The sequence below is a fragment of the Fukomys damarensis genome, unplaced genomic scaffold, assembly GCF_012274545.1.
Source record: "Fukomys damarensis isolate Sample0158 unplaced genomic scaffold, DMR_v1.0_HiC HiC_scaffold_39, whole genome shotgun sequence".
In the NCBI taxonomy this organism is placed as follows: Eukaryota; Metazoa; Chordata; class Mammalia; order Rodentia; family Bathyergidae; genus Fukomys; species Fukomys damarensis.
In genome coordinates, this window is record NW_022900951.1 from 32605871 (window position 1) to 32631639 (window position 25769).

General features: G+C 38.0%; 1 protein-coding gene across 1 annotated transcript in view; it reads left to right on the plus strand.

The window, feature by feature from the left end:
- Positions 1–25769, plus strand: part of Lancl3 (LanC like 3) — a 101278-nt gene that overhangs the window by 69586 nt on the left and 5923 nt on the right. The window contains exons 3-5 of the mRNA XM_019209324.2: positions 12360–12483; positions 16178–16375; positions 23387–23594. Of these exons, the coding sequence (XP_019064869.1) occupies positions 12360–12483; positions 16178–16375; positions 23387–23594 (530 nt within the window). The remainder of the gene's footprint in view (positions 1–12359; positions 12484–16177; positions 16376–23386; positions 23595–25769) is intronic.

Consider the following 25769-nt stretch of genomic DNA (forward strand, 5'->3'; position numbering starts at 1 on the left):
AAAAAAAAAAAAAAAAGTGGTAAATGGTCAGTAGTATTTTTTGTGCCAACTAATGAGGCCAATTTATAAGGAGGGTACATGGAATTAGGTTATAATTAACCTAGTCTGTGGCCAGGAATAAATCCATCCAAGCTAAGTGAACCACAGAAGATTATGCTGAGTTCCTTGTTCCAGCCACCTGTGCTATTTGCAATACAAAATAGTCCTGGATTTGTGATGCAAAGCTCTGTAAAATCGTGTGTGTGTCCTAGCATCACAAGTGGAAACATTTTTTAAAAATATGAAGGCTCACTCTGAAACTTTGGTCTACAGTTGGGTCTTTTTCTTTCAACTTTTTATGTAATTATGTGCTGTAACAGTTGGCCACTTTTTTCCTAGGTTGGTTCTTAAAATTCTAGTGATTACCTATAGGTGAATATTGGCGAATATGAATGGGTATCATCTCCTATTAAATCTTCCCTGGGAAACCCGAGACAAGACACATAATACTTCACTTAATACTGATTTCTTTATAATGACAGCTCCACTAAATTATCAGCAAGTTATTCAGACTAGGAGAATAAGACATATTTGGGTAAATAAAATATGGAGCAGAATATAAATTCATTCAGATTATCCTACTAGATCTCCATGAGAGCAGGAATATTTTCCCCTTTTACTCAGTAATATTTTTCTTGTGAGCCATAGCAGCGCTAAATAAATATTTACACAATAAATCTTTGTCCAGGACAAGAACTGTCATTACTATCTTACAGAGTTGCTAATCCTGCTTTGCTTAGTACTGGTTCTATTTCCCAGCTGGTCACCCTCACCCTTCAAAGGACCAGAAGCCTTAGTTTTTTTTTTGTTTGATGGTAACCACTTGGAACTTGTCAAAGCCCAAATTTAAGGGAGAGTCTTTCAGGAGATTCTTACCCATGACAGTGAAAATGTGAATTAACTTCACTCTCCTTGCTTCCTCAGCTATAGTCAGCTCCTCCAGAAGTTTGTTATTCCTTTATCCTAACCTTAGGCATAAAACAAAAACTGAAACCAGCCAAAGTGGCACCTTTGTTCATTACATACTATGACTGCTTGGCCCCTCATCAGGGGATGGTGGTAGCAGCCACGTTCATCATGTCAAATCACCTCAGATCTCCTTTTTCAATACATTGTTTATATAAAAAGTGACTCTATATGAACTTTGTAGTGTAACTCTTCTAAATATCCCTGGCTAAAACTCTTTCTTAAAAGGAACTAAAATCATTTTACTTTAGAACATTAGCAACCATAGAGTTAACATAAAACTGCTTGGGGCTTGATCACACAAAGAATGGATTCCCTGAAATAGCTAAATGAAAAATAGAAGAGGAATGGAGATAACTATATAGATCGACAGAAAGACAGACAGATATGATCAAAATACATGGTGAATGTTTAAATCTTAAAAATTTACTCTAAAGGACATCACTATCCCTTTCAAAACATTCCCCCTTGTTTGAAGCAAACTTATCCCACCTTTCTTGCTAGTTTCTGAAGCAATTCTTGAACTCCTCTTTTGTAAGTGTCTTTATAAGGTATGAAAAAACAGTGAATGTTACTACCAAATGCTATTTAAAAAAAGGCATGTTCATAAAATCACTACAGTACATCCCCGTCCATTTTATCCACTGGATTAGGCACTGCATCACACAGCTAGAGCATAGTAGTGCTCTAGGATAGCAGTTAATGAAAACAAAACTACATTTTGACCCAAAGTCAAAATGACCATGAAAGATAAATGTTTTGAATTGATTCAAGACATGGAGGCAGACACGACACTGCAAGTAAAGACATTCATAAAAATGGAGGTCTAGAACTGCTTCAGAGAGTGACAATAACAATGGTGTATGTTTGGAGTATTTTGAGAGGGATACATGGCAACATGTGTTTTACAATAACAAATATTTTTAAATTTAAACATTCACTGTATTTTTATTACCTATCATCTATCTATCTATCTATCAAATCATGAAGAACTAAAATATTAATAGGTTGGCCACTTCATTTTATGGATTTAAACAATGAAACCAGAGCGGTAAGTTAGTTGCTCAGGGCCATATAAACGCCAAACCAAAAATGTCTGCATTTCTCAACCGTGGCGAAGCTCCCCCCACCCTCTGATAGCCTAATAGCTTTAGATTTCATCTTGCATGCAAAGACAATACCATTCATGACCAAACCAATTTTCCCTAGCCCAATTATTAAAATGTATCTTGAGATCCTGGGGAAAAAAAGGCTCTCTACCTTTCCTTCCTGCTCTGTCTGACCTTTAGGGCACCATCAATCCCACAGGTACATGCAAAGAGCATGAGGAAAGAAACCCTTTGAGTTGGTTGTGTCCAAACTATCTAGGCAAAAAAAACAGCTATTGAGCTTTAAAATGTTGTATATTGTTCAGCTATCATTCATCTAGGACTATTTTCATGAGTAACTCTCTAAGATGACAGAATAGGTAGTAAAAATACAGTCACTGAAATTGAGGAGACAGCAGTTCCAAGAAAAGAAGATAATTGCTTCTCAGAACTTGTTGCTGAGTCTCCTGCAGCTTTGGGGATTTGAAAATCCACTTTCATGATGGAAGATTGGATAGTATCCATTATCTCTGACCTGAAACAGTAGAAGTGGAAGGAACATAACCAATCCCAGGTACATACAGAACTGGAAACTGCATTTGGATTTCCCACTCAAGCAGTTAGAACCACATTAAAGAGATCCAGAGCTAGAAGATTTTGTGGAAACAGAGGTGCATATGGATGAAAATTGCTTTACAGGGAATGAATGTCTGCAATGATGTTAGATTGGCAATTTATGACTGCCCCACTGATGTGAGTTTGACTACAAGTAGCCTAATGGGTCGTGACTTTTTTTAAAGAAGGATTAGATCTTCTCTCATTTCAAGTCTGGAAATAGTTGATCCTCACTGAGTTAGAGATACTCAATGATGCCTGCACATCCCAAGATTTTTCTTTCTCCCCTCGTGATGTTTTGAATGTTGGCCTTTCATCTAAGTGCTAACTGGCTCAGGATACAAAATAGCTTATCACTGTTCCAGGCCTCGGTTATATATTCAGGGGGACAAAAAAGGCATAAGGTAGTAACAGCCAAGTCCATCCATTTTATTTCCATTTATTATGAAGCACAAAACTTTGCAAGAAGCTACTGCAGATTTTTCTATTGATGAAAATGGGGCTGCATTGTCAGCCTTAGCTACAAAGAAGGCTAGCTGGTAGGGAACACTGGAATTGACATATTTGGCTAACTCTGCTCACTATTTATCACTTAGGGCTGGGCACAACTGTCACTGTAATAAAAGCAACATTTGGTTAACAAAGAATAAGGAGATGTCAAGTAGCTAACCAACAGAGTAAGCCATACATAAGTAATCAGAATAGGTCTTTCCAAATGGAAAAGGCATTTACTGTTTATCTATCTATAAGCAACTACTCATCTCTGTATTTCTGTACTCTGTAGCACAGTATAATGCATATAGTAGGCACTTGAAAAGTTGAATCATGGATTGAGGACACTGCAATGACATTATCATTCAATTATAGCTTAAAGGAGGCCTTTGGTGTGAACTGGTTAACTACATATTCAGGTCTAATAATGTAGTCATTCTCTTTGGGGACATTGGAAGACTGATGACTCCAGATATTTAAACAACTGCTGTCAAAAATAGATCTAGTCCTTTATGCTTTCTACAATGAATAAAGTATAGAAGAAAATATGCCCTTTCAATAAATAAAATGCCTAGCATGGGACAAATTAAACCTGTGATAAAACATCATTTAAAACATCATTGCACAGGATTTTTTGCCTACTCTGTGACATTAAACCATTAAAAAATACCATCAAGTCCATATCCCAGCATCATAGCCCAAATATGTATATGTACATTTATAAATATTTGTCATACCAGAACAAAATTCTGTTGCTGAAAGGCACATTAAATACCACCTTGGCTCAGTATCTTATTTTTTTCAGAGGAGGAAACTGAGAACAGAGGGTTTGCTTGATTTGTCTAAAGTTACATAGATACCTAGTGGCAGAGGTGTATCTATAAACAAGATAATTTGGAGAGGTATTTTGAAAGAGCAAAGAAATGTAGTTTTCGGGCCAAGTGGGAGAATGAAGCCACTATGGTGATGAGAAAATAAAGGTAAATACATAGACATTAAGGGCCATGTACTTCTAGTTTATCAATTATGTTACAAAAGTCTAAGAATGCAGGCTGCTCATAAACTGGCCCTTGGGTGGAGGATGAGGTTTGGGGGTAGGCAACAGAAAGGCCATATTTCTGAGCTCAGAACTCCAGAGCCTACAGTCCTGTTTGGTGAGAGTCACTACTTTATCTCGGATATCACTTTTCACTAGAGTTTGCATTCAGCGTACATCTGCTTTATGCCAGAACTATCCCAAGTGTCTTACATGGAATCCTCATAGCATCCCAATAAGGTAGATCTTATTATCACTTCCTTTTACAAAGGAAAGTATATTTCCCTGAAAGTTAAACCTAGATGGAAAATAACCAGCCTTGAATACTAGAGATCAAAAATGCTGGCCCCAATCAGCCTATCCTTGCCTTGCCTGCTATCACTATTCTCTTCCTTGGTGGTTACTCTGTGAGACATTTTTATCTACTTTTCAAGGCTGATCATTTTCCAACTAGGTCTTATTTTGGGGAAAAGGAGATAATAAAAAGTGGAAAAGCCAAGTTTGGGACCCAGATCTCTGACTCCATATTACATATTTTTGATCACTATGTTATATTTCTTCTTGTATTCAAAAGCCAGACTCCCTTAATGCCTTAAACAGCTCTAGAGTCTGGAGACTGCAGGGCACTTAGAGGTCACCTAGTACAGAAATACTCAGTTCGTGCTTCCCCACCAACAGCATCACTGTCACCTGAGAGCTTGGTAGAAACAACAGGATCTCAGATCCCATTCCACAGCTACTAAACCAGAATCTCTGACATTGACATAGAGCCCCGAGAGGCTGTGTTTTATTTAGCAAGCTTGCTAGCTTATTTGGGGGCACACTAAAGATTAAGAAGCAATGATGTAATAGATTTTAGCTTCTCCACTTTACTCTAAAGAGGAAGGAATGGAGCTCTAATGATGTAATCATGTTTATGATGCCAGTGTTGACACTCAAAGCCAGATCTTATTCCTAGTCCAGTGCACTGTTTTTTTTTTTTCTGTCCTATAATTTCTCCCTTATCCTGCTACAAAATGGGCATTGGTGCCTTGGATGGAAACATTGGCTAGTGTTCAGTGGACCTCTGGCCTAACTTAGATTGCCCACTCTTGTGCACATTCAGTGTCTCCTGTTCAGTCTTCCATGATTCACACCAAAGTCTTTCTGTATTGTTTGTATTCCCTTTAGCCCTCCTCTTCTTCCCCTCTTCCTCTTTTTCCTTCACCACCTCCTCCTTCTAGATATGATTAATTCTTTGCTTTTCAAAACTGATTTTGCATTTATTCATTATTTCATGGCAGTAGTTCTTAACTTTGACTGTAATTTGTAATTACCTGGGGAGCTTTAAAATGGTCCAGATGCCAGATCCCCATGCCTACACAGCTGAATGGGATTGGATTGGTTTGAGGCATGGTTGGGGCATTAGGATTTTTTAAAAATCCCCAAGTGACTGCAGTGTATAGCCACAGGTAAGGAATTACTTTTTCCTCAAGTCCTGAATAGATAGGAGGAAGCTCAGGCTCTGAGACATTTGGTGTCTTAGAGCAAAGAGAATGAAATCATCCAGTGACACTTGATACAGACTGAGTTAGCAGGTACTTTTAATGAGTCATTAAAGCCAACAGTCTGCAAGAATGGAGTAAAACCGGTTTTTCTTTTCCTGGTCTCTGATGTTTGCTTGGCTTTTGTTTCTTGACAGGAGAAGGGAAAAGAAACTTTGGTGACATGATATCTAGGACCAAATGTTCAGAACTGAATTTCTTTATTGACTGAAGGATAATTATCAGCTTGAGCAACCTGCATCCCATTCCTTATTGCCTAGCACAATAATGGTCAGGCAGCATCAGGAAAACCAGATGTAAGGGACTTACTCATTCTGCACCAGCACACATGCTCCATTTGGAGACTAATTAGGAAAATAACAAACCTGGCCACCTTGGCTGAAAGAGCTCCCCACTGGGATTTGTAAATTTGGACAGTTTCCCGTGCATTCAGCATACTGGTAGAGCATTTCCCATTGTTGTGGCTTCCCTTTTCTGGGTAATCAGATCATTTAAATTATAGTGTGCAACATTCTTGCCTTGTGCTCTCACTTCCTTGACTGTCTTTGAAAACCTATCTGTAGGACTATAGTATCTTTTCTAAAGCTTAATACAAGAGGGTGTAGGTAGAGCAGGAACTCCACTCTTTCAACTTTCCAGTTTTCTTTGCAAGTCAGCTCCTATCTCCATTCTGATTCTACATTTCATTCAAATCTGTTGGTATAGTTATCCTCCCCCAAATATGCAGGCTCTAACATCTTAAAACTATTTTACCTCAAAGCTGTTTTCCTTGGGTATCAGAAATCACTGTGATGTTCATTTGTGGTCATGTGTACTTGCCATGTATCTGAGCAGAAGCCTATGCTGCCACCACAATGTGGGGTTAAAGTATGGGGAACATAATACATTGAATGAAAACACTTAAGTAAACATCAAGTTCTTAGTCTGTTACATCTGTATTTGTATGATATTGAAATGACTTCATTCTATGCAGATGAACATTCAGACATTTTGAACTATTGCATGATAATGTTGGTGGTAGTTGATCAAGGTCTGGAGTAGGAAGTCTAAAATCTTCTGAAAATTGTTTTATACAAAAAAAAATTCTTCAGTGACAGTTGGCTGTCAGGTTGGCCTGAGTACTATAGCTTGACATAAATAATTCATATTAATTGAATTAGCACTTCAAGACACCTTTTTCATATCTTTTAAAGATCTTTTGTTTTGCTATAATGCTTAATCTTGGATGTCAACTCTATTGGCTGGAGAGATGCATAGGAGTTGAGTAAAGTATGTTTCTGGGTGTGGCTGCATGGGTCATGCCTATGTGACTTTGAGGACTGTATCTGGTCCCTAGGCCCCTTTGCTTTGACTCTTTTCTTCTCTCTCGGCTTCTGGCCACCATGAAGTAAACAGCTTTCCTCTGCCATGCTCCTCCACCATGATGTTTCGGCCTGAAGACAGTCTACTATGGGCAGACTGAAAGCTCTGAAACAGTGAGCCAAAGATAACCCTTTTCTTCTTTAAATTGTGTACATTGAAGTATTTCGTCCTAGTGACATAGAGTTGATTGCATGCACCTACTTCCAAATAAATAATAATTGGTGTGGATTACAATAAAAATACATAAATACAACGGAACCATTAACCATTCAACCAGTGATTAAGGTTTAAGAAGGAAAATGTTGCTAGCAAAGTCTCTAGAGTAGAGAATGTCACTGTATTAATTAACTCTGCTTCATGTCCTTCGTGCCTAATATGAAACATTTGCTTGTTCCCTTTTAATAAAACAAAGCTTTTCAATTTGTTTTTGGGCTAAGAGAAGAGTTTATCACTTGGGCCTTTGTAAAGAGGTGTTACAAAACTATGAGAAATATCTTCAGTAGCAATTTTGCAAAATCTTGTCTGTTTCTTCTGTCCATCTTTCCTTCACACAGAAATCAAGGGTATGAGCCTAGTGTGCTGATGCATGCCCGGAATCCCAGTTCCTTGGGAAGTTAAAGTAGGAGGATCTCAAGTGTAAGGCCAGCCTAGACAATTTAGAGAGACTTTGTCTAAACAAAAAAAAATTTGTTTTAAAAAGAAATTGGGCAAGGGTATGGGGAAAAAATGAGAACCAAGATCTGTCATGTAAAGGTACAAGATCCCAATGATGAATATAACTGTACTGTATACTTAAAAAAAAAGAGGAAACAAAAGAAAACAAAGTCGTAGTTGAAAACAATGGAACATCATATTTATGTAATCCAGATATACAATGTTATTGGAACCTAACCTAATATTGGGGAATTTTAAGAATTCGTGGATAATGTTTTTTTGGCCACTGCTTCTCAAACTTTCACATAAATGCGCACCACCTAGTGATCTTGTTAAACTTGGTTTCTGATTCAGAGGGTCTAGGCTAGGGACTGGGGATATGCATTTCTACCAGGTTTCTAGGTAATACTGAGGCTGCTGGTCCAGAGACTACATTTTTACAAGCAGATAATTCTCAGATATCAGATGTCTCAAATGGAGTTTTGACAGAAGAATGAGAATATATAATTCCAGATTATATGGGTCCCTATTGTGTACCTTACATGCAGACATCTTTGTTATTTTGGTTCAAAGGATTTAGTGTGATAAGTAAATGTGTTTATGTGAAGAGTGGAGGAATGAAACAATAAGAGTTGACTTTAAGTCACTGCTTATTCTTGTTGGCTCTTTTTGAAGAAAAAAAAAACCCGAGACTTTCTCAAATAGCTGAAATAAAAGGAAGAGGCAGAAGGATGGGTCTTTGTGCTGCATGGAAATGAAGAAAGAAGTAGTCCCAAACTCTTGGGAACCAAGGCAGGTATAAGCACTAAGTTACTTTTCTCTAAATTTCTTTTCATATCAGTTTCTCTTAGTGTATCTGCCGTCTTTTTCATGCATGCTATTGGACAGTTTATTCTGTCATTCTCCCTCACACACTTCCTTATTCTCACTGAACTTCAGCTGCAGATGGCCCCGCTCTACCCCCTGACCTGTCTTCAGCATCAATTGCAATTGCTGAAAGCTTATTTTTTTTTTTTTTTGGAATATGCATTTCATATTGTTGAGATGTGCATAGTAGGCCTTGGGGCACTGGCACACTCAGGACTTGGCTGCCATTACCTACAATTTCAATCAGTGCTGACGGGGGAAAGGCAGGATTTAACTGATGAAAAAAGCAAGAAATATAGCCAGAAAAGACTACCACTTCAGAGAGACTGCCGGCAGGACACTTGCCCCAGGAAAAGATCTACAGCAAAGCAAGCATTCTGTGGCTTGGTCCGTTTTACTCATTTTTTAAATGAAGGCTATCTCTCCTCTTCATGGATGTGGTTCTGTCATAGTATGAATTACAGGGAGGGCCAAGAACAGCATGTGCTTTATTGCTCTCTTGTTGCTTCATAGTCAGAGGCCGGCCCAATAGGAATATTTCACAGGATCAGTGATGGGAATCCATTAAATTAATGAAACTGTTTAAACAATCCACCTCAGGCTTACTTTTCTTTTGAGATATCTTTATTTTAATTCAATGTGGGGAAAAAGGGTTTAAAGAACCTAATCTATCCAAAATATAAACACATGTATGGGACTGTATGATACCAATGCAAGAAAGGGAATTTGGGCTTGTTTTGCAAAAAACTTTATGAGCAGGGAGCCCGTCAGCCATCCGTGGTCACCTTTCTCCTCTACTTGAAATGCTGCGCTGTCATTCCCAGGACCTCAGAGGGAGTTGGCATCCTCATGCACAAGTTTCTATGTGCTCAGAACAGGAAATGGAGGGATGTTTGAGAAAGCAGATAAGTGGGAATAAGATCTGGCCCCTAACCTGTCTTATCCCCCTTTTTTCTTTTTGTACTATTTGTTCCTGGGGAAGGAGGGTAATGGGGCACATTATTTCTCTGTTCCCTCAACACAGACTTTTTATGAGCACTATTTTCAGTTCTTATTTGCTGATCAATAAAGTCATGGGTAGGTCTTGTCTGTTCTCTGAGATAAAATACTTGCATGCATAACTAGTCTCTATCCAGCCGAACAAGCGCCAGTTTCTCTTTGTTTTTCATAGTGTTTCTGAGAGATAAGAGGAAACCACCCAGACATGATACATGACCAGAGGAGGTTTTAAAATAATATTTTATGAACTCATTCCCCATTCTGAGCTGTGGATTAGGGATGGAAAGAATAAGGAGATCACCACATATATTCTCGATTTTTTTTCCTCTGGATTCAAAACAAGCAGGCAAATACCATATATGAACACAAAAATATACAAGTAAGTGTTCAACTGAAAAAAGAGTAAATCAGTGGTAAGTCTTGGTAATGAAAATTAAATAGGAAAATTTTAGTAATTCAAATCCATTCAGAGAAAATTCAGAGACCATTTCCTACTGCAAAAACTGGTTCTGTCATAGTGATGAAAATCAGTATATACATGACAGGCCCTGCATACAGTCAAATAGCAAGATAGTCTCCCAGAAATATGTGTTAAGGAACCAGGATAGAATCCTATTAAGTGGATGTCCTTTAAAGTTCTTAGCAGGTTTCTGAGTGAGAGTCAGGATGGAAGGGTTGATTTAAGATTAATGTTGCAAGGTTTTAAGTAAGACTGGATATAAGATCAGGTTGCAGAGAGTAAACGTTTTCAACAGCAAATAGAAAGTTCAGTTGGAATTTGAATGGATCTAGGGTAGAAATCATTAAGGAGAAACTTGCTATTAGGCTAAAGAAAGATCTTGGACTGACTTGCCTTGACAGTGAAGATGCATAGAAAGATAAGGTCTTCAGGAGCTGTAAGCAGAAAGGCAGCTTAAACACAAGAGACAAAGATAGGTAGCTAATAAAAGGGAAATTTAAGTGGAAAGCCATGGCATAATTGTTTTGGAGCAGATAAAACCTAAGGAGGAAGTAAATCTTTAGTGAAACCTAGAGATCCTTCATTACATATGTTATATTGCCTACTTCCATCTCTAGGTTCATGAACTTTAATTGCTCTGTTGCAGACTTTTTTCTACATCTCTTCTCCATCACTGGACAGTAGAGTCCCTATAGGAAAAAATCTGTACTATATTTTCTAGAATTTTCCCACAATACATACTGTGGTGTATCTTACTAGAATAAACATTCAATAAATGTTAATTAGCAGAATTAATTCATAAAGTTTCATTAAGTAATTATTTTTCCAAAATAAGGGATAGTTTTGTAGAAACCAAAATCTGAAGCATATTTTACTCTTCTAATATTTGGTAAATCAGGGGAGCAATTTAATACTTACATCATTAGGATTTTTTTCAGAAAAAGCTGGTGGGTCTAATGCCAGATATCGGGAAGGAAAATGAGACAAATGAGTCTTAGAAGAGAGCTCAAAATCTAATGGACTTTTACTTTTTCTTAGATTCATTCAAGCAAGCAAAATGAACTTCCAGTGACTCTTTCTGGTTAATCTGCCCAGTATTTTTTCTGTGCAAGTCTGGATTTTGGAAGGTTGGCTTCATGAGAGCAGAGGTCTTACCTGTCATATTTACTGATATCACCAGCATCTAAAAAAGGCTTTCCTGGAACAGGGTAGAGGCTTAGGAAATAATCACAGGAGGAAGGGGAAGGCTGAGGGAGACAGAAGCAAGGAAAGAAAAAAAGGTATAAAAGGTTCTTCTTTTCATACCAATTAACCTGACATTTAATTCATTTATTCATCAGTTACCAATGCCCCTGTCAACTTCTATTAGGCACCAGAGATTAAAAAAATGATGAGGTGGCACAGTTTTGCTCCCAAAGAAATGCTAGTCTAGTGAGAGACCTACCACAGCAGGTGGTAAACGCTTCACCAGAGCAAGAGGCCTGGTGACATGGGAGGCCTGCCAAAAGCATCTAGTCTGCCCCGAGGAAGGACAGGACACAGAACACAGTGCAAACCCGAGACGAATCTTAATGAAATCCATAATGCTCTGAAGACTTGAAAACATTTTAATCTCTATAGTCCTAAAATTGATTGTAGATAGATTGTCTGCAGGTCCCTACCTTTTTTGCTATCCTCTAGTGAGAGTCATTTTGATGTCAGAAGTTGTTTTTCTTGGTACTATTGGACTTTGGCTTTACTTAAGGAATGCAGATGGCTGCAACGAGTCTGTTATACAGCAGTTTGTCATAAAACATGGCTTTATAAGCATAGTCTAAAAGTCACAAATTGAAGATTTGTTGTCTGGGCCAGACCTACACAGTACCATTTACCAGGAGTAACAGCCTTGTTAAGCATGATCTGTTTGCACCACTGTTTCTTCTTTTCTGAGCAAATTCTTGTTCCTGTGATGAGGATTAATGATATAACATATATAAGATGGTCTTTGCATTTTATAACAGCCTACAATGGTAAAGTTGTGTTTTCAGTAAAACAGTGAATTTTCTGAAGAAGATAGATGTGATATCACAGGGAACTCAGTGTTAAAAAATAAATTGTGGGTTGGCTGAGCTTATTTTTATATAGGAAGGAAAGTGGGGATATGCTGATGGGCTTTTTAAGCAAAATAATAAAATCTAACGTCTGGCAGGGGGAAAAGGATTTTGCTTTGACCTCTGCTTCTTGATTTCCTCAATCAGGTGCTGACTCCAGCACAGATCAAGTCACTTTGCCAGGCGATCCTGGATTCTGGGAAGCAGTATGCTATAAAGAAAAGGAAACCATTCCCCCTGATGTACTCCTACTATGGAACTGAATACCTAGGTGAGTGGAAGTATTGGCGTAGGCCTCTAGAATGGAAGAAGACTCTACTATTAGCACCAAGTAAGGAGTGGAACCTTTTGTTTTTGACATAGGTGATCACTATTCATTAACAAGAAATACTTAAAAGATCATCTAAAAGCAAATATTGGTAGATATGACAAATCACAATTTAATATTTGTTTTTATTGTCTGCCTGACAAAGATCTGACAGAGATGTAGCTGTATTAACAATTACTTTTGCTAAATACTAAAATATTTATTCTAAGTAAGAAGCCTATTGGCCTAATTTTCATTATCTTTCTTTTCCTTCCTCCCTCTTACCCTCCTTCCCTTCCTGTTTCCCTCCCTTCCCTCCTTCTTCACTTTCTTCTTTCCTTCCATCCTTTTTATTTTTGAGATGAAATATCTCTGTGTTGCCCAGGCTGGCCTTGAACTCCTAGTCTCAAGTGATCTTTCTGCCGCAGCCTTCCCAGTAGCTGGAGCTATAGGCATGTTGCCACCATACCTGGTTCAATTTTTCTGAAAGATTGTGAATTTTTTTACAATGATTGCAAGTATTTCCTCTGCTCAGTGAAACAGATTTCAGCCACTAACATTTTGAAGTTTTTAATAGTAGTGGATTGATAAAAGATTCCTAAATGACAAGGACCAATTTTGAACTTGGAGCTATGTAGAGTAAATTATTTACTTCCCTTTTGAGTCCTGAGTAAGATTTGCAAGGCCCTTTTTTAGACTACCTGCCTGTTTTTCCAGATTCAAACTTTATCTCCCCACTCCATTTCTGTTCAACATAGTCTCCCACACATAAGAAGTCCTCACATCTTCATACCTTTGTGCATATTTATTTTGCCTAGAATGTTTCACTTCCCCTAAATCCTTCATCTACCTTTAAGATCCAGAATGCAAGACTGCACCAACATCAGAAGATCTGTGGAGATCTTTTCTCTTCCTTAAAAGGATTGTTGAACTCTCTCAGGAGAAACATTTATGTTTCAGATTTTTTCCTCAGCAAATCGGATTAACATCATGTCACCCTGCCCACACTTTTATTGGAGCCCTCATCACATAAGACAGTATTAATGGTTTATCTATCAAACCAACTTAGTGGCCTTTGTGCACCTTCAGGATGGGAACTTACTGTATTATTTATTTTTGTGATACCTAGACCTTTAGTACAGAGCTTGCACATAATGAAGGTATTCAAATGTATGGATTCATGGCTACTGAACAGTATTACTGAGAATTTTCTCAAAGAATTGTGAAGTTCCTGTTTAGGTTTCCCTAGAATCAAACCTTGAGACAAGGATTTAAGTGTAAAAGGTTTATTCAACAGGAAATCCCAGAAAACCTTTATAGAAGAGTGTGGAAATGAGACAGGAAAGAAAAAGTAGCTAAATGGGTAATGGGGAGCAGCTGTGGATAACTGAGGCTCGGTTCCTTTGGGGCTTCTTAGAGACTGTGTAGAACATACTTCAGTTGTCTCACTGACGTTGTTAAGGAAATTCAGGTATTCATCCCCCACCTCCCTGCTTTATTGATCAACTCCTTCAGAGGTGTTGATTTCTTAGTATTTCTACCCTGTCCCTAGTAGCTGGGTCTGCTCCTGTGGCTAGAGAAAGCCTCAGGCAGAATGATAGACCGTTGAAGTAGGAAATGGGGAGGGTAGGGGCATCTGAATGGTAAATGGGGCAGGGCCCTAGCAGTGGCTGCTCTAGTCCCCTGAAAAATAGAGAGCTAGTCTCATTGTTTAAATGTTTTAAAAGAGAAATTAACATTCTGGCCAATAATACAAACCAGGTTTCTATCAAATGTATAAACATTTTCCTGAAAAAGCAAGCTTTTTTCTAACAGCTGAAATCTAGCAAAAGAAAGGTACTTTGACATTTCACGACCAAATATTTTTGGTTTTTTTGATACAGGGTCTCACTATGTAGTTGAGACTGACCTGGAACTCACTATGAGCCCAGGCTGGTCTCGAACTCACAGCAATCCTCCTGCCTCAGCCTCCCGAGTGCTGGGATCACAGGTGTGCGTCACCATGCTTGGCCCATGACCAAATTTTAAAATCATTAAAATTTTAACCAAATACAGCTAAAAGTCTGTTTCTGGGGAATCAAGAGTTCCAAGTATGGCAAACTGAAAATTTCCCAAATAAAAAGAAAAGGCCTTAAAATTAGAGAGCTGAGTTTAAAGAAATAGCTCTTGGGATGTATTAACCTCAGTACAACTAATTAAGACTCTACTAATAGGGAGCCAGTGAAAATTCCTACAGGGACTGGGATTCCTTTTCCCTTTGATAAGCTAATGCCTTTTCCAAAAAACAAGTTTAGGCTTCTGACGATTCAGTATTCTCTGCTAGAAGTGTTTGTTCAGAGGACACCATTTCCCTGGAGCCTTAAATTCCCCCTCAAGCCAAGTTAAGCTCTCCTTCCTTGATTCTCTCCTAGCCCCTTGTATTAGTTGAAGTTCTCCAGACAAATAGATGTTATTTATTACTTGAGCTAGTTCCTATAATAAATAATATATGGTAAAGAACTGGCTCAAACATTTATGGAAGCTGAAAAAGCCAGAATCAGGAAAGCTGATGATGTAAGTAAGATGCAGTGTGAGTCCAAGTCCAAAGGGAAGAGAAGACTGATGTCTGACCTGGAGAATTCTTTCTTAGCCTTTTTGTTCCTTTAAGGCCTTGAGTGAGGCTGGAGGTTTAGCACAGTGGTTCCGCTTCCTGACTCATAATTGCGAGGTCCTGAGTTTGATTCCCGTCACAAAAAAAATAAATAAATAAATAAAAAATAAAAATTCATAAGGCCTTGGGTGAATTGGATGAAGCCTACTATGTTGGAGAAGTCAATTTGATCTTACTCAGTCTACAGGTTCAAATGATATTTTCATCAAGAAATAACCCTCACAGACACACCTAGAAATAGTGTTTATCCAAATATGTGGGCAACACGTGGCTCAGTTAAGTTGTCACATAAAATTAATCATCACACTCCTGGCACTAATCTAGCATAGAGCACCTAATACCTCAAGTTCTAGGTATTTACAAGTCCAACTTTCTCACCAAACTGGATGGGAAAGTCTTCAAAGTTATGGACAAATTTGTATCCATCTGTGTATCCCCAGGTCAAGACAATGTCCAATTCACAAGTGAATTATTAAATACGAAGAATTAATGCTACTTATTAATGTTTACAGAAGGATTTATTCTGTTTTGTTCACTGACCTAACTTTAGTACCTAGAACAGTATCTGAGGCCATAGCAGATGCTTAATACTTCTATGTTGAATGAATGAACAAATGTTTAGGGTATCTAGACCAAATTATTTTCAAGTCCTTTAGGAGCATTTTCATAAAAGGTATAGATATGTTAATTAGTTTAGAAAAATCTCTTCTATGAAATAGTGGTTGTCAACAGACTTTTTCCATGAAGAATTTCACAGTAAATATTTTAGGGCCATATGGTAAATATTGTGGGCCATATGGTCTCTGTCACAAATACAGCTATTAAACTGTCATAACAATAAAGCAGCCATAGACACTCTGCAAATGAGTGTGGCTATGTTCCAATAAAACTTTATTCACAAAAACAGGCAGTGGCCTACATCTGGCCTGCATGCTGTTGTAAGTAATACTGCTATTTTTATCCTGTGATTATCTTTTCACTAAGTCACTGTGGCTCTCTTCCCTACAGGGGCAGCTCATGGCCTGTCATCCATTCTCCAGATGCTTCTTTCTTACCATGAGCACCTCAAGCCTGCAGATCGTGAACTGGTGTGGCAGAGTGTGGACTTCCTCATGGAACAGGAACAGAATTGCAACTGGCCACCGGAGCTCGGGGAGACCATTGAGAGAGAGAATGAGCTGGTCCACTGGTGCCATGGTGCTCCAGGTCTTGAACGCACTGTTGTCTGAAAGCAAAGCCTATTATCTAGCTTAGCTAAAAGGAGGTTTCTTTTCTGAGATGTGAAGTAAAAGATTTCTCATTTTAGGTCTTTACTGTGTGAGAGTAAAAGGCCAAGATGAGGGATGGGGGGTGGGGAGGAGCAGTAGAGCACTTGCCTAGAATGCATGAGGCCCTGGGTTCCATCCCCTGCACTGCTCCCCACCTCAAAAAAGACCAGGCTGGAATTTTTCAAAGCCAGAAATGTCTTGATCTGTAAAGGACCTCTGGAAATAATTTAAATATATATGATCTATACCTCTTTATACATAACATTAAACTAGCAATACCCAATAAAAATAAAAACAATGTGTAATATAAAATTTTAGAGGTAAGGAGTATAGCTCAATACTAGACTACATGCTTATCCTGACAGGTTCAATACAGAGCACCAAGTACCCCCAGAAAAAAAAAATAGATGGGTGAAATAAATTTAATAGTATTTATTATAGAAACCTATATACCCATAATATCAACAGTAATCAATTTAAAAATTGTAGTTCACATTTTTAAAAATACCAAATATTTAAAATCCATTGTCTGTTTCACACTTACATCACTCGTCAGTTAGAACAGCCACATTTCAAAAGATGAATAGTTAAATTGGATGGTTCCGATCTGGAGCCTGCCAACTCTTATTAATAAGAGAATTTGCCACCTACCTCTCACACACAAGGTCCTGAGTTCAACCCCTGGTATGGAGAGAGAGAGAGAGAGAGAGAGAGAGAGAGAGAGAGAGAGTCTGCATTCTTAACAATAATTTTAGGTAATTTCTATGCACCTTTAAGTTTAGGATGCACAGTTTCAAAACTTCTTCTTCAAATGAGGAATTACTGTAGTTCCTAATAAAAGTCTAGAGGAATGGAAAGCCATCTCTAGTGAACTCTCACCCTTTGTTTTTAAAATCCCATTACACTAGTAATTAGGCCTTTGGAGAAGAGGCAATTTAAAGAAGTTAAATTCAAACAAATCAATTAATTCTGATTACTTTTTAGGAGGGAGATTGATATACCAAAATCACATAAAATTTTTGTATTATGAGTTGATTTAATTTTCAAGGATATGATTCAATCACAAGAGCACAGCTTTACAATATATTTATTGTCATCAGATTTTTTACTACCTCCTTTCCCCTCCTTAGTTAATGTTATTTAATCCAACTATAATTCCACTTTTTCCTTGATATAGTTTAACTTGAAGAATAATGTAAGCATAGGTATTGCCATATTTTTTCTGCCTGCCTCTTTCACCTGTGGGAAAACACTTCAGATTGTGTACTTGTTCCAGGACATTGTAGATTTTGTCCACCATAACTCGTGCCAGGTACAATTTGTTCTCATTTCTTCTTGCTTTGACCTCCTTGGAATAAAAACACGGTAGCTATTTACCATCCTGGAAATTAAGTTTCTTCATGTTATGCTCAATACATCCATTTCCCTTTCCCTTTCATCATTCTCAGTGACGATCTGTCTGGATATCCTCCAAGTGTCCCAGGATCTTTGAATTTTGGAGATACCCCAAATTAAATGCAGAATATTGTAAAAGCACTCAATGTGCTGTAAAAGCCCTTAGTAGAGTAGAAAGATAATCTACTAAAATGAGTGAGTGAGCCAGTTAATTGACATAGGTGTCTTGAAGGGCATTCATCCTTTCTATACACCAAATGCCATCTGTCTCTGAAAACCATCTACTCTAATAGTGCATCTACTCTAACAGCATGGGGCTCATCACATTGGGGACTTGATTTATCCTCCTTTATCATTCATATTAATTATTTTGAGAAAATTAAGTTCCAAAGTCAAATCATTCCTTCCATATACTCACTTGGCTGCCAACAAAAAAACCCAATTCTCAAATGAATTAAAAACTCACTGGGGCCTATAATTTCTGCCAGCCCCCCTCCCCATCTCAAGGGTACTGGTCTTCCTTTTATGAGGTGCTTTTAAAACAGTGTCAGGAGTGATTATAACTATGAGAAGTGCAAGTCAAAAATGTTTGCCATCTTTGTAAAGCTGGCAAAACCAAGTTGCAAAAAAAAATCTACAAGAAATGATTTAGAAAAATAATTGCATTTGTTTGAGGAAAAACATTTTAAGAATAGATTTATGAATAGCACAGATGGTTAGGGATGGCAGACCAACCCTGTGATTAAAAACCTGCCAAAGATAATCCACAATGGGGAACTTCATTAATGGTACTTTATCTTTTCTTTTGTTTCCTATTGACTTTCCCTCAGATTACCTCCACAGGTGACAGCCCTGTTGTCATTTATACACTATAGAAATAATTTCTGACTATAGGTTGGTAACTGGATTCTAATTGTAGCTCCAACACTACCATGGAAGTCATCCGAGAAAACTCGCTCTGTGAAATGAGCACTTTGGGATAGATAAAAACTCAATCTTTTTATTACAATAGGCTTATTTTCTACTTTGATCCTTGCCATCCCTGAGGAATATGTCCCAGTTGCTTTGCAAACACCCACATTTATAAATATCTCCCATGGCATACAGCTTTTTCTCACTGAAAGCTGCAGTAAAATGTTGCAGGAAGATTCATATGACCCCTTGATACCCCTGATGACTGCAATACAGGAAGAAAGTCATTTGCAAATCATTAAAACAAATGCTATGGCTAAAATAAACTGCTAAATGCATCAAGTTACATCATCACTATGGTAACACTGACACTGCATTTCCTATACTCTGCGTGAAACACGGGTGTGAGCATTTTTTAAAACTCATCTCACAAAGGCTCTTGGATAAGTGACTGAATAAAGAACAAAGATTCTGAAGCATAAGTTGGTTACTAAGCTTTGTAGTACCTCAGCAAAATTACATATCGCACAGTAATTACACATCCCACCTCATTGGTGGTTCTTTAGTATCTTGAAAGTACATACTGGCTATCACAAGTTTCTGCTAAAGCCCATGTTTTCAAAGACTTCATCTGTCAAACCATTTTTATTAAGGAGTAATTAATTCCTTCCCCCTGTTGTATTTGCCAAAGATATACATTGGCTTGAGTTTTTTTTTTTTTTTCAGTGCACACTAGTCAGTTTCTCCAGGAAGAAATGGCTATACATCAAAACCAAAGATCCAGCATTGCTTCATTGTAGATTAAGCAAGCTTATTGTGCATTCTGTAGTTAGGTTAGGAGTCACAAGTTTTGAAGTTTTTCAAGGTCCCTTCTACATATCATTCTGTGATCTAGGTTACAGGTGAAGACTCTTTCACCGGCCAGAACCACAGAATTGGCATCTTTTACAGTGTCTGAGGCTAACAGCCTGGTATAGCAATTAGAGAATCTCAGCCCTTCTTCATCCCACATCTCTCATTTCCATCCCAGCATTGGCCTGTGTCAGGGCGTGAAATAAGGCATTGAAGGGACAGTTTTGGCACCCTGCCTATTTGCTAAACACCACGCCATGGGAAGAAATGAGTAAGATACAGTTCCTGTCTTTGGGTAATGTACACTGTACTTGCAGAGGCATACATGGAAATGGATCCGTTTAATCTGACTCTGTACAAGTGCTAAGGTTTGTATAGGGAGCTATGGGAGACCAGAGAAGGGGCTCCTGGTGCTGCTTCCAGGTTTAGCAAGGGCTTTCTGGAAGAGGTGATGACTGCAACATGGACCTTCAGAAGCATGGAAGCACTGCAGGTAGTTCAGTTTTACTAAAGTAAAAAGCTTCAAGAAGAGAATTAAGGAGGAGGAGGAGGAGCAAAAGCTGTGTCACGCCAAGGCGCTTAGGTAATAAGGAGCCATTTAGCATTCCCTTGACGAGAACACCTCCTTCCACATCGTGCTCTTTCCTAGGTGACCAGAAGCAGAGCGTGCTCTTCGGAGAAACTTCTCAGGCATCAAGGAAGCAGGACCAGGCAAAAGGAAAAGCATGGCTCACCTGCAGACCAGCTTCGTTCACCTTGACTGTGAGACACATCTAAGAGGCACAGATTAGACCAGAAAATCTAGTTCTGTCTTGAGGCAAGGGAGCTGAACTTTTGCACTTTTATATGGTTGAAACCTGTTGAAGGATGGGTGTGTAATATTAACTTCCATTCAACTGTGGGAAGATCCTTCAAGAAAGGCACAGCTATATGCTTTGTAAGTGACCAGCTTTCACAGAAAATGGTGAATTAAAAGTAATCCAGGCAGGACACCAACAGCACCCAATATATTTACCTAGCTAATTCCTCTATAGGAATCATGTATTCATGTAGAATGGTGTCACTTACTAGTAAACCCTTCCTATTACCAACTGAGGGTTGGGGGTCTTCCTGTGTATCCCCAGGACACTTCTATTTATCCACACATACCCTAATTAATACCTCTAGTTAAGTTTTAAATGTCACAAAGGTTGAGGCTTTACAAACTTGTCTGGCATATAGTAGATACTTAATAATAGCCAAATAGCCACCAAGTTTTGCGACATTACTCTTTTATTAGCTTCATTTCCATCTTTCTACCAATATAATAAACTCAGAGCCATCCTATTACCCTTCTTTAGTTATCCTGACAGCACTATGGAATGTTGTATCTATCAGAACAATTGCACTGTTATGTAAAAACACCAAGCAATTCACAACAAGAGGTGGCTCCCTATTGCCCACTGTGGCCTACTGGTTAGCGCACTGCCCCACTGGCCCTTCTGTGACACATTCTCCCTGGCTCTAAACCTCTGCCTTTGTGATCTTGGTGCCTAGAATGTCCTCCCTGCCTCACCTTGAGCCTGGAGTTTCCTATTTGTCCTAAAAAGCCCTGAAAAAGCCCTATTTCCATCAGTGGCCTCCCCAGACTGTCTTCCTCAGGGAACTTCTACTTTTCTTACCCATCTAGGACCACTGACAGATGTGAATGAATTTTATGTCCCAGAAGCATCATGTACATATTTTTATCCCCTTTTATAGACAGTGCTTCTTGAAGGGAAAGAGTTATGTTTAGCATTTATTTTATATCACCCAAGGCCAGGACTGGCTACATAATTCATGGGACTCAAAGCAAAATGAAAATTCAGGATCCCTTTCAGAAAAAATCCACTAGGGCTGGGGATTTAGCTTAGTGGCACCGTGCCTGCTTCAAAAGCACAAGGTCCTGAGTTTGATCCCTGGTACTGTGGGGAAAAAAAGCGAATGAGAAAACTACTAAAGATTTCAAGATGGCAATAGCAGCATGTTCAACTGAGCATGGGATTCCTAAAGGGGTGTGGACTGTGACCACACCCAAACCCTGAACACATAACAGGCCCAGGAAGCTGGCCTTTCGTAGAGCTATGCATTGCAGTAATCAAAGGCCACTTACAAATAAGTGGATACAGTAAATTAATAAATGTATAATTAAGTCCATTTCTTTTAAAAAGCATCCTTTAGTTTGTTACAACGCTTGTTTTAAAACTAAAGGAAAACAATGCTGTAGGTAAAACTATGTTAGTCAGTAGTTGACTGGAAAGCATTGCTTGAACATTGAGCCTGTTGCCATGTAACTGTTAACCACAGAACGTTAAATGACACATTTTAAGAGGGTGATATCAAAATTGTGGTTCTAAAACAACTATAAAATGGATGTCTATCAAACATTTTACTTAGCTCATTAATTAATGAGAGAACCAGAAAGCTGTTACAATTGGTTCAAAAGAACATCTTAAGACTAGGCTTATTAATAGGCTCTAGGAAAACAGAAATGAATTAGTTTCATGGAATCAACACTGGCTTCTATGAAGGTGGAGGAAAGTCAAGCTGACTTCTACCAGACAGAATGTGACCTTCAGAGACAGGATTTACATTAACATCAGTTTTGTACAAGATAATTTCTATAACTACAAAATTGTAAAACAGCCAGGGCAAAACAACGAAAGGCAGGGATAACCCTGATGTATGTATGGATGGATGAGCTAGTCAAGTTACATACTGCGTGTCCTTCTAAATGCCCATGTCCTACTTTTTAATGTACTTTCGGTGGTAATGGAGATAGAATCCAGGAGCTTCATGTATGCTAGGCAAGTGCTCTACCTTTTTCATTTTTTATCTAGGAAAAAGGTAGACTGTGCACCAGGGAGAATGGTACTGCGTTATTAACCTCCTCTCTAAAAATAAAGCATCTGGAACTTGGAACATGGGGAACATTATTTCTATTAATAGCCACTGTTTCTCTTGTTTCTGTTCCCACCTTTGTAATTGATGTTACCTTTGTTGACAAGTTTGGAAGGAACATTTCTTTCCTATGAACAATGGAGTAGGAAGGACTAATTTCACAGCTGGAATACCAGTAGAAGTCTTGGTGAGGTCATTTTCTTGGAAAGACTCCCAGTTTTGCTCTTAAGAAAATGTATATTAAGTACTTAAACATTATGTGGTTTTTAACTTCTGTGGCAGAATAAGTTCTATAAACAATTAGCCTCTCCAAATAGCCAGAATGTATGCATTTTAAATATTAACTCATTTGTAAATTAAATTATAGATTTTTATCAATTAATGCATTTCAGTAAAATGTTGCCTTTTCTCCAAGGGCCAAACCCACAATACAGTTAAAACAACTTAAAGTATATCCCACAAGGAAAAAAAAAAACTGTTGTAGAACATTCTTGCTACTCAAAATGTGGTCCCTAGGAGGGCACTTGTTAGAACACAGTATCTTATTCTGATGTAGCTTAGTGATAAGAGTGCTTGTCTAACATGCTAGAGGCCCTGGGCCCTGGGTTCCATCTCCAACACAAAGAGGCAGAGAGAAGGGGAAGGGAGGGAGGAAGGGAGGGAGGAAGGGAGGGAGAAAGAGAGAGACAGAGACAGAGATAAAGCTACAGAGAGAGACAGAATGTTAGAGAGAGAAACGCACTCTCTGGCCCCATTTCAGAATTGCTATATTAGAATTCATGAGATGATTTCTGAAGTTTTTACAGTTTCAGAAGTTTTGCTCTGTAGTTTAAGCCCTGAAAGTCACCTCTAATATCTGATGTTTTCACAGGAATTGCCTATCTGTTTGCCAAAGCTTATCTTGTTTCGAAGAAACCACAGTACCTGGATACATGTATCCGGTGTGGGGAGCTCACGTGGCAGAAGGGCCTGCTAAAGAAGGGGCCAGGGATTTGCCATGGTGTAGCTGGCAGTGCCTATGTTTTCCTGCTGCTTTATCGACTTACTGGCAACTCGAAATATATTTACCGCGCCCAAAGGTCAGCCATTCTTCTCATGTTTTTTTTTTTTTTAGTTTTTAATCTAATTAATTTTCTATGTAGGTAAAACAGTCACACGATTTAATACATACAAAAAGAAACTCATCAATAGTGCCCACCGGCCATTTAATTGACTTTCTTGGAAACATTACTATAATATTTTGGTTATCCTCCTAAGGATATTCTGTGTACCTAAAAGCAAATAGGAATGTATTTAAAATTTTGTCCCTCATTTTGATATACAAATGGTAGCAGCTTGTTACATTTTCAAAAACCCTAAATCAGTGCATAAAGGACTTCTTCAATGTTTTTGCTAGGTATTTTGTTTCTTATTGTTTAATAAAAATATTTTAGTGGATAATTGCCAATATTTGGGCTACAAATAATGGTATGATGGATAACCTTATGTAGATATAATTTTTCACATGTATGGATATATGTAAAAGGTAAATTCAGCTGGGCATGGTGGCTCATGCCTATAATACCAGTACTCAGGAGGCTGAGGCAGGAGAATCACCACAAGTTTGAGGCCAGCCTGGGCTACATAGTGAGTTCAAGGCTAGCTTGAACTACACACAGTGAGACCCTGTCTTACAAAACAAGTGAACAAACAAAAAGGGTAAATTCCTAAAAGTGAAACTGATGGACCAAAGGAGATATATAGATATGGAGATAGATATCTATCTATATATTTGTAGTTTTGACAGATATTGCTAAATTGGTCTCTGCAGTTTATTCCCTGAAAATATAAAGATGGAACATCAACTGTATAACAGACAACATACCCTTTAATAGAAATAACTCTTATGGGTAAACTGAGTAAAGTGGACCAGGAAAACTATAAATGAACTTTCAATAATCTGTTAGAATGCACAAGTGGAGGCTTCCCTCAATGCTGACTAGCATGAAACTGGCATTCTCTTTGAGGGGACTTAGAAGCTGTCCATGTTGGTAAGTCGTTACAAGAGGTAGTAGGTTCTCCATGTGTCACTTAGATCCTCTAAGCCAGGGGCCCTTCCCCCACAACCATGTGGTCTGATTCCCTTATATCTGAGCCATCACTCGGTGGAGGCCAAAGATTAGCTCCTGTACTGTTGAGATCATTCCAGTTGAAGGGATATACTTGATGGTTATTATATTAGTGAAGTGATGATTAGCTCGCCACTTAACCTGTTCTGTGCCTCATCTTCCTCATCCATAACATGTGGAAAGCAGGGCCTACTTCACAAGAGTAATGGGTGTTTTAAATGAGTTAACATAGGAAAATCATTTTTAAAATGCCAGGCACATAGTAATTACAATGTAAGTTTACACTGGTATTATTACTACATATAAATTTCAGTTTTCTCATTCTCTGTGCACAAATATGTGTGTGTGTGTGTGTGTGTTTGTGTGTGTGTCTATCTGTCTGTCTGTCTGTCTCTCTCTCTGTCTGCCTTTGTCTGTGTATTCAGGTAAATATTTGATTCTGGAGTTTAAATCTAGGTCCTCATGCATGCAAATAAGCACTTGCTCTATCACTAAACTAAAATGGTCATCTTTATGTGTATTTTAATAGGCTCCTATTATCTGTGTATTATAGTACTTTACTATACATGTTGTTTTGAGCTTGTAATTTTACATGAAGAATTTTAAAGTGACCTTCATTTCAGTTTGCATAGATCTGTCTCATTATTTTAATCAGCTATGGTTATTCACTATGATTGTACTATAATTAATTTAACTAATCTCTGCAGAATGGGTATCAGTTCATGTGCAATCTTTGCTAATACAAAAATTGCTCCAAATATCTAATATTTATTTCTGTGTTCTTGTGCAAATATCTCTTTAGGAGAAATTTTGGAATTAAAATGGCTACATCCTCAGTATTTCTTAGTCTATAATTAGCCTGCCTTTAATATTTTCCCTTTTTTTCTAGTGTAAGTCTTATATTAGGAATCATAACTTTTTGGTAATACATACTGTGAATATTTTCTTACTTTGCCATTTCTCTTTCAGTTTTGTTCAGTCTTTCATTATAAGTATTTTTCTTGTTAAAGTTTTCCATATTTCCTTTAAAATTTCTGATTTATGTTGTTGTTAAAAATAATTTTCCCTTTTCAAAATTACAAAAATGTAATCTACATTTATATCAGTAACTTCATAGTTTTAACATTCAATTTTTTATCTAGAACT